General features: G+C 38.5%; 1 protein-coding gene across 2 annotated transcripts in view; it reads right to left on the bottom strand.

Annotated features, from left to right (window-relative positions):
• Positions 1-1,000: 1,000 nt before the first annotated feature.
• Positions 1,001-9,697, bottom strand: part of LOC106777591 (ABC transporter B family member 26, chloroplastic) — a 16,433-nt gene continuing 7,736 nt past the window's right edge. The window contains exons 9-18 of one of the 2 annotated variants that reach the window (XM_014665235.2): positions 9,453-9,555; positions 9,051-9,261; positions 8,381-8,454; positions 7,769-7,825; positions 7,606-7,680; positions 7,161-7,235; positions 6,810-7,088; positions 6,649-6,710; positions 6,504-6,564; positions 1,004-1,559 (exon numbers count right to left, since the gene is read on the bottom strand). In XM_014665235.2, coding sequence (XP_014520721.1) covers positions 1,479-1,559; positions 6,504-6,564; positions 6,649-6,710; positions 6,810-7,088; positions 7,161-7,235; positions 7,606-7,680; positions 7,769-7,825; positions 8,381-8,454; positions 9,051-9,261; positions 9,453-9,555 — 1,078 coding nt within the window. In that variant the 3' untranslated portion in view covers positions 1,004-1,478. Of the gene's footprint in view, positions 1,560-6,503; positions 6,565-6,648; positions 6,711-6,809; positions 7,236-7,605; positions 7,681-7,768; positions 7,826-8,380; positions 8,455-9,050; positions 9,262-9,452; positions 9,556-9,697 lie in introns of both variants that reach the window. The other variant, XM_014665234.2, reaches the window with a different exon arrangement.

Genomic DNA, 9,697 nt, shown 5'->3' with positions numbered 1-9,697 from the left:
ATGCATGATGATATATCTCTTGTTGTCCATCCTGATGAACTGTCCTCACATATGGATCCTTTGTTTGCAAACCAACCTCAAGGAATGTCTTGGTGCCTCTCACTATGTTCTTTGTTGGATTTTTATCACTGTTCTCCACTAGGCCTAATGAGTGCACAACACGCTTCAGCATAGCGTGGTGCAATTGAAAGTTATGCAGTCAAAATGTTTCATCCACGCACAGTAGTTGGAACTATATTATGGCTTGGATGAACGAGAATAAGTGAAATACTATTGGTGATTTTTGTTTCTTATGGCCGGCTGTGTATCATTACTTGATATTTTCACCACATGAGAGTGATGAAAACGAGGCTTTGCATGTTCGAAATTAACTCCTTGACTTGATGCTCATTCTTGTATTAGGAACTTGCTGCTGAAAACCTGGCTACCTCGACATTTTCTCATGACATAATAGTCTTAGGAAGCAACATTTGAAAATAAATAAAATAAATATGTGGGAAAGACGATGCCAAGTTTGTTTAAGATTGTTCTAACTGATAAGAAATCACCAAGCTGCTGAACTCGTCATGTGTGTGTGTATATATATATATATATGTCAAGGAATTTTTGTTGCTTTCTCCACAGGAGACATGGTTTCGACATAAGAAAAAACATTGAATAAGCCACAGTTCAAGCATCTGAAGGGTTTTTGATCCTCCAAAAATATTCATTATCCACGTGTAAAGTAAAAAGGAAAAGAAAGTATACTTTTGGAAGTGTCATTAGGGAGTAGGAAATATTGATGAAAACATAAAAACCCAAATCTAGTCAGAATATTAAGCTATGGTTCTTCAAATAAATCAAAATATATTGAAGACGTAACCCTGTTTATACAGAAGACAGGAATATTGCATGTATGCACTATATAAACCATCACAAATGACAAAAGAATATTCATACCATGCATTAAGGCATTTTATATATTTATTGACAATGTATAGGTGATTGTATAAAGCTAAAATTTGTTGACAATAATCTCTTAACATGAAAAGTTCTCCATTTTTTGAAAACTCAAATTTTATAGATTTCAATATTATGAGTACAAAGTGTCATGAAACAGGGGCAGGTGGTATTTTTCAAAGAAAATGTCATCAAGAATTAAAATCTAAATTACATGTATAAAATGAACAATCTATATGGTTATTGGCAGTAACATCTGACGCTTCTCAGCATCTTGACTATGAATACGGCCAATAACTTAGTTACGTTTGCTTTTGAATCTGCCTTGGAACCTGATAGAGTGAAATCTTTCTGAAGCCGCTATGCATTTTAAATCAAAACTTCTGCAGCTTCCTTCTTTGCTGAACTTTTCCAATTTTCTTGTGTGGTACTATAAATACATTGATCAGCAACAAGGAAAAAAAATATTTGCTGCCTCACTGTACTGCCTCTAAAATGAAGCCAGAAGAAAAATAGAATATCTGCTTTTGAAACCCAAATCATGCCATGGCATCAGCCTGTTTCCTAGTTAACCGTGCATATAAACCATCTCTTAAGAGAAGTTCCCTGTGACTTCCAATCTGCATGGACAGATGTCAACGAAAAATAATGCTTCCAATAATGGCAAATAAAGGATTTGAAAAAATAAGCATCGGTTATTATTCAAATACATAAAGTCCTAACAGTTTCAATAATGCACGGGATGTTTAAGAAGCCTTATTCTATGAACAGTAACGCAATTTACAAAGAAGCCTTATCCAAACACACTCTCCTCCAAGAACTGTTATTCCTTTTGACAAGAATAATAGGAGATGAAAAAGGACTCTTGCAGGTAACTAGGATAATGGAACAGACTGAATGTTTGTGATCAATCAACTTCATACTATACACTTCAACAATTGCAATAGTGGTAACCATGAGCCGACAAAGAAGTGTGTTTCACATCACTTTTTAATGTAAAATTATGTAAGAATTTTAACTGAAAGCCTCACAGTTTACCACGTGAAGTTCAATAGTCTTTAACCAATTAGCTCCCAAGATAAGTTTTCCTCCTGAAATTGGAAGTAAATAGAAAGACAATTGAAAAATATTCCCGTGCTTGGATCGCCAATTTCTAAACTAAGCCCTCTCCGGCCTGGTAGTTTCCATTACCCACCATCACTTTAAACATGGGAGTTGGCTCTATCAGAAGCTTAAAAAATTGTCACATAAGGTTACAAGAAAATATTACAGCTACCTCCAATTAAGACAGTAACTAGTAGTGGCTTATCAATGTAAGCCACAGTACCCACAGCGGTTCCACCCTTCAGTTCAGATCATTGACCGACCAATGATGGTGATAGGTTCCTAAATTGGGAACCTAATCAAGAACTCACTTCCTCACAGAAAAGACACAGAGAAAGAAGGAAATTGAATTCTATTCACAGTAAGAATCACTTTACAGAATGGAATCGGAGGCTTAACCCTCTTCACATGTCAATACCTGCCAAAAAATCAATTCATCAAAAAGTCGCTTCTAACTATACAGTCAATCTATATATATAGTCCTCTACCCTAATCCCCTTTCCCCTTACTCTACATCCTAACAATACACCCTCCTGCAAAACAACCTTGTCCTCAAGGTTGAAATCGGGAAGCTTGAGCCCATGGCATTGTGATATGGTCTGATCATAGGAAGGAACCCGCTGCTACTACCTGCACTTGAAACACAACCCAAGGGAGCCTACTCGAGTAGCAGGGGCAATCTATCTAGGGTGCTGAATGAGCCATTCACTTGGCCATTGGAGGCAAGTTCATTTAATTCACTTTCAAACTCAAAAGTTTCACTACTTTTTACATCATCAGTTTCAATTGGGATTCCATGAGCAGTGGCAATAAGCTGAATCCCACGTTGTGCAATTGTGCTTGCAGCCATTGCTTCATGTTTTGTACCAATCTCATCAATTACCATAACTTGTGGCATGTGATTTTCAACTGCTTCTATCGATACCTGCAACTTCAAGTATGGGGGCTTGGGTGGTGGTCGAAATAAGAGACCGAATTTATGGGACGCGTCACTGTCCATCAAAATTAAAGCTCGTTTTCTCTCAATTTCTTCTTGCAACTTCATCTTTTTGGGTTGCGTCAGGCCCCCAGCAGAAAATGCAGAAAGCTCCATCTGCATCTGAGCCAACTCTGTCTCTGCCTCTGTTCCATCTTCCTCCTCGTCCCCAGCCATCATCAACATCCTCAAACTTCTTTCTGGGCATTGATGACCTGGGCCGAAAGCCCCTCCACACCTGAAACAACTGTCCTCCTTCCTACGTTTCACAAACTGAGTAGGGTAAATTCCCATAATTTCTCCCTCTGTCATCGAAGTTTGACTTCGCAAGCCCGCTTGCCTGTGTCACCTCCTTGCGCACCGACCCACTATTCTCTGCTGGCCTCGTTCGATTCTGGGTTTGTCGATTGGGTTCAACCTGCAACGCCGCCCCGCTCAGTCTACTCCAATTCGTCAGGTTTCTTCCCATTCCTCCTCCTTCGGTCTTCGCTCCTCCGTGAAGTTCCTCCCCATCGTGTGCGATTGGCGTGGCAACCATCAATTCCTGAGGATCGAGAAGACGCACCTTGTTGCGTATCGATTCTTGCAACCCAGCCTCAACATCCCTTGTGATCTGCTTCGCTACCATCACTTCTTGTGAGTCATACGGTTAGACTTGGTTTCGGATGTCCTCTTGCAATCCCGCCAGAAAATATCCTAACAGTTGCTCGTCCGGTACCCTCTTCGTTTGTCCTGCCAATGTACATACTCGTCTACCGTCCTCATCTGTTTCGACAAACGCTCAACAATTGTTCCAAACCTTATCACCATAGCTTTCTTCAGTCCTTCCCAAGAACGATTCTTGGCTTTAGCCTTCCAGGCCTGGATCCAATAGCCAGAACTTCCCTCCATGCTATTGTATGCCCGACGCACTTTTTCTTCCTCTATCACCCCTGGTCTCAAAAACTATCTCTGCCCTAGCAATCCATCCCATAGGATCAAACCCTTCGAAAGTGGGTAATTCTACCCTTGTCCTCCAACTGGGTTGCCCTTCATGGCGTTCACCCCCTGCCCCTCCCACGTCCTCCTCTTGCCTCCTTCTGTTCTCGTTGAGGGAGGCTTGGCTGCCATTTGACTGTTGGCCCTCCTGGTTGTTGGTTCGCCCACTCAACATTTTCATAATTTCTTGCAAATCTTGGCGTATTGCTGCATAATCTTGGCGTATTGCTGCCATGTTCATTTTCGGTTCGCTGGTCCTCCCCTCCAAGGTATCGTTTCTTCCTTCCATGCCTCCACCCTTTATTGATCACTTCTTGATCCCTTCTTGATTTGGCAGTCCCCTCCCAAGCGGATCCGGTAGGTCGGACCAATTGATAGGTTCCTAAATTGGGAACCTAATCAAGAACTCTCTTCCTCACAGAAAAGACACATAGAAAGAAGGAAACTGAATTCTATACACAGTAAGAATCACTGTACAGAATGGAAATAGAGGCTTAACCCTCTTCACAGGTCAATACCTGTCAACAAATCAATTCATCAAAAAGTCGCTTCTAGCTATACAGTCAATCTATTTATACAGTCCTTTCCCTTCTACCCTAATCCCCTTTCCCCTTACTCTACATCCTAACAAATGGTCATCCAACACAGATCCATAATTATGAACAAATTGGTCGAGAAATCAGGTGATGGATCATTATTACAATCCTCTAATTGCAAAAACATTTACTGTTGATTGGGACACTTAAGATAAAAAGCAAATTTTTCACATCCCAAAAGTAACAATCCTTTCTCTCTATGCATTTGCATCTTAGCAGGAGGACTAACTTTTTTCACAGTAGCATTTCTTAATGGTTGTTTATACGAGTAGGTAACAAGGGTAGTAACGCTGATTTAACAACTTGATTGGACTGATTTTGGGAAGGAGTATAAGACAAAGATGATACTGGGGAATAACATCGAATAGGTTTAACAGCAGGCGTATGTCTATCCTTGTATAATTTTACTAAAGCCATTGCTCTCAATATTGAAGGCCACTCAAAAAGCAATTTTACGAGGCTTCATCCATCAACCTATTTGATCTATTTAGCTAATGACATGAATTTAAGATAATAATCAGAGATCTCACCAGTTTGTAGTAGTTTAAACAACTTAGTCATCAGGCAATTACAGTACGAGGGTCCAAACTGAGATTCCAAAACTCATATTAACTTTGTCCAGGAACAAACTACAAGGAGTCATTAGAGCATCTAAAACCAAGGCACAATGTCCTTCTCAAAATGAATTGCAATAATGTCCACTCTCTCATCATTGGGTCTACGTTGTGAATCAAAAACTTCTCTACCTTGAAAATCCATTCTAGTGCAGAAGATTGTCCATCAAAATGAGGAAATTGTCCATCAAAATGAGGAAATCCCAATATCTTTTACATAATAATTTGTCGATGGCCATCCTCCATGGAATTGAGACTGAGTTTGAGATTTAAGAAGGATGTCTCAGGATCTCTAGAATTGGTCCATACAAGCTTGATCTTTAGCTTGAACTTGGGTATGATTTCATTGTTCATGATGACAAGGTTTGAAGAGATCCATCAATTTATGGAGTTCTTCACTGTGACCACAATACATTCTGCAATTCTTTTAATCTCGTGTTCTCAGTCATGGTGTTAATGAAGGCACCAACATACTATCGCAATTTATAAAAGCAAAACATGTATATTAATAAACCAAATGAGTTAAACTAGTGAATAATGGGTACTCATACGTAGTATTATAATGGTTTATAGAATAACAGAAATTGCTGGAACAGAACATTGGCGTTTGAATAATAGGATTGGGATGCAGCGTTCCTCAATTACATAGGCAGCAAAACCGCTCGCATAAACCCCTCATAGCACATAACCCTTCCATAAAACATTCTTGCTCCTTGGCCTCATGCTTTTCCTTTGACCACTCTGATTCGGATCATATGCCACCAGACTCCTTCACGTAACTACTTTCCTTCTAAATCCATCTCAGTATTTTCCTTCAATTCCACATTTTCTGAATTGTTTTTCCTTCTAAATCCAGCTTAGTATTTTCCTTCAATTCCACATTTTATGAATTTCTATTTTGCCCATACGTTGCGTTCTACTCAAAGTTCAGTGAGGGTAACTTCAGGTGAGTTTTATCTTGCATAGTATTATACAAAAAAAAGAGTTCATCCAATGGAGGAGGTTCCCTTCTGATCAAGTGGAGGCTAGGAATGGCAGATAAATGGTCTTGTCCCTTTAAATGGTCTTTTTCCAATCTTGGCAACAACCTTTCTGACAAACAATGGCTCAGCCTAAGCTAAAAAGAAGTATGGGAACGATTACTGCTTCATGGTCCTAGCCTACAATATCCATCACAATCTTGCACAAGAGTTTGAGGAACCACAGTATATGTATAACCTTCCAAACCTAACCTTTTGTATGTTTTTCAATGTTAGAAATTTTAGAGCATTCAAAATGAATCAATAGTTTACCAACCTCAACAATTTGACCACCATCCATCACCACAATCCTGTCAGCTGCTTGTATGGTAGAAAGCCTGTAAGGCAGCTCATACACTTCAAAACTAATAGTCGGAACACCGCTTAATTCAGTTCATTGACACTGACAAGAAAATTATCACCTGTGTGCGATGACTATGACACTTCTGGTTGCAGAATCACTTCTCACAGATCGAAGAACACCCTACATATTATGGAAACTGAAGTATCAGTATCTTTGCAATTTTTCTCACAGTTAAATATTTAGCATGCGATCTGGCTTCTAGTAATTTCAGTGGCCCACCTTGACATTATGCTCACTTTCAGCATCAAGTGCACTTGTGGCTTCATCAAGAATCAATATTTTTGGGTCCCTAAGAAGGGCCCTAGCAATAGCAATTCGCTGCTTTTGTCCTCCACTTAACAGATCATCATCAACAAGTGTCTCATAACCATTGGGAAGTGCTGAGATAAAGTCATGGGCATAGGCTTGCTTTGCAGCCCATTCAATATCCTCCTGCTTTACATCTCTACATCCATATCTAATGTTTGAACTAATATCCATCCGGAAGAGTTTGGGTTCCTGTACAAACAATTTTTGGTAAGAGAAAAGAAATATATATTCGCTGAATTTTATCTTCCTGAAGACATAAACCTGGCCCACAAATCCAATTCTCTCTCTCCACCACATTATGTCCAAGTCTTGAATAGGGATATCATCTACCAAAATCTGCAACAAAACTTTGTGTCATGATTATATTAAAGGAACGTATTATCTATTCTAAAAACAGTCAGGCAGCCTAACTGGTAATAGGTGCTACATATATAATTCCATGAAGGAAATCTCTAGTAAATATCCATTCTCAGAAAGCAGGAAATGAACTCTCAGAACTTCTTGTTCCAAGTCTAGAGATTAATCCAATTATGTCATGTGAATTATCAAATTGAAGAGATGGTCATCTTACTAGGGCAGAAAGGGAATTTCTTTTTAGCAAATTGAACAGAGGTAGAAAAAGCAAAAATAGTCCCTCTTCTCTTCCGGTATTTTTTAAGCCAACCATACAAGTCCACTCGAATGTAATGAGATAAACTAACTCTACCTGACCATTCGTAGGCTCATAGAGACGGAGCAAAAGATTCACCAATGTGCTTTTTCCACTACCACTAAGCCCAACCTATGACACAAGTCAAAGGAAACGGCAGATTATCTCATCCATAGTGAATGGAAAGAATGAACTGAAGAGATGAGATGCAGTTTCTTACTATTGCAACCACCTCACCAGGATGGACAGCAAAGCTAACATGTTGCACTACAGATACCTGTTACAATATCTGCCATTACTTAAGCCAGTATACCTCACAAATAACATTGACAATCTTAATTCCACATAGATGCACAATCAGGCAAAGTGCTAATTGAGAAAGGTAGATAGTCATATCCATCATATAACATGAGAAATTGCGTTGAAGTTGCATGCATGCACAAGGTGTGTAGTGCAGTGGGGAAGAATCATATAAACACACTAGAATACAACCCCGCCAGCCCCCCTCCCCCTGCTCAAAATTAATAAATAATTTCAGTTTATTTTTAAAATTCAATCAGCACATTCTTCTATTGAACATGCATTTTCCTAAATGTAAGACACTGTACAACTTCACTGCATACATGCACAATTTCCAGTCATATACTACTATAAAGAGAACAATCTATGCACCCACTTTGTTTAGGGGAGGGGAGTGCCTAAAATCTCAGTAATGAACTTTTTTATTCCTATTGTAGCAGGATTCATCCTTCAGCAAAGTAACCGAGGAACTGATGGAATCAAATAGCTACAATTCTAAAGTAAAGTGAAGGTGTGAGAAATAAAGGTCTACCGTTGGCCTCGAAGGATAGTGAAAAGATACATTTAGAAACTCAATACACCCCATTAACCTCTGCAACTTTATACCTGAAACAAAAGTTACACCCAAACTTCAAAATAGTAACATTTAAAACAAACAAAAGTTATCCAGGAATTCATTATGTTTCACTTTCTCTAGTTATTTATTCATCAATGTAATGTTGTTGGTAAAGGAATAATAATAGATGCACATGCTGTAGTTGAATAATAAATTGGGAGCGGCACATGACATAACTGCAGGAGACTTCATTTGATCCAGTCAGTTCACTACAGGTGTAGCTAGTTTTTCTTAAAACAAAAAACCTATATTGCTTATGACGACCACCATTGTCAAGCAAGTATCCCTGCAAGTATCTACAGTTTTAAAACAATTACAGTTGGTATATGTGTGAGCATCCTTATTCCTCACAAGTAAACTACAAAGTTTACTTATTGCATAGTTTGATAAAATAATAATTTATCCCTTACAATTCTAGGGAAAATATCCATGCTCAATGTACAAGTAGAATAAGAATTGAAAATGCAGGGACTAGGCAGTCCCTGGATAGGTGATGGCTTGAAAAAAAAAATGAAAAAAAAAGCACGAAAAGGAATAAGTTAATGTGAAGGTGTTAATTCAAATAAATGAGTCTAAAAGCACTTGCCTCTTTCTGTGAATTGGCTGCTAGGGGAGAGATCCATTAAATGGAATACTTTTTCACTAGCCCCAACTGATTGCATCAAATTGGATATATTGTCTCCCACCCACCAGGTAGAGTAGATTAACCATTCACTGTATAGAATAAACTTGGTAAGTTTCTCAGCTGTGATATGACCCCCTAGAATAGACATTCCTCCAAATAGCACAGCAATAACCTATAAGATTTTATGTTTCAATAAAAGAACAAGTCAATTATAAAGGTTTAACTAAACTTCAAAAAGTTTATTGATTACTAATTCAACAAGCTTTCTTCCAACAATAAGATTACATACAGGGTTAAAAGGAAAAAAATGAAATAGATAAATAAAATGGATAAATATATGATTTTAGAAAACCTTAGCTATACCTGAGTTGAATGATAAAGGATATTAAAGTTAAAATTCCAAACTCCATAAGCAGCACTTTGTCGCAAGCTGATGTCAGCTAATTTCCCTAGCCACCAATTATACCTGTAGATAAAAATGGACAGCTTATGATAGGAGATTAATTGTATATGAGAGAAGGAAGAAACGGTAGAAGTTAGTTAGCCTAACCGTTGTCATAACAGTTAGGATCGAGTTGTATAAATAGGGGCTGGGTCGGTTGGTTGAG

The sequence above is a fragment of the Vigna radiata genome, chromosome 11, assembly GCF_000741045.1.
Source record: "Vigna radiata var. radiata cultivar VC1973A chromosome 11, Vradiata_ver6, whole genome shotgun sequence".
Classification (NCBI taxonomy): Eukaryota; Viridiplantae; Streptophyta; class Magnoliopsida; order Fabales; family Fabaceae; genus Vigna; species Vigna radiata.
The sequence above is the reverse complement of the archived record's forward strand: the minus strand, read 5'-3'. Positions and strand labels throughout refer to the sequence as shown.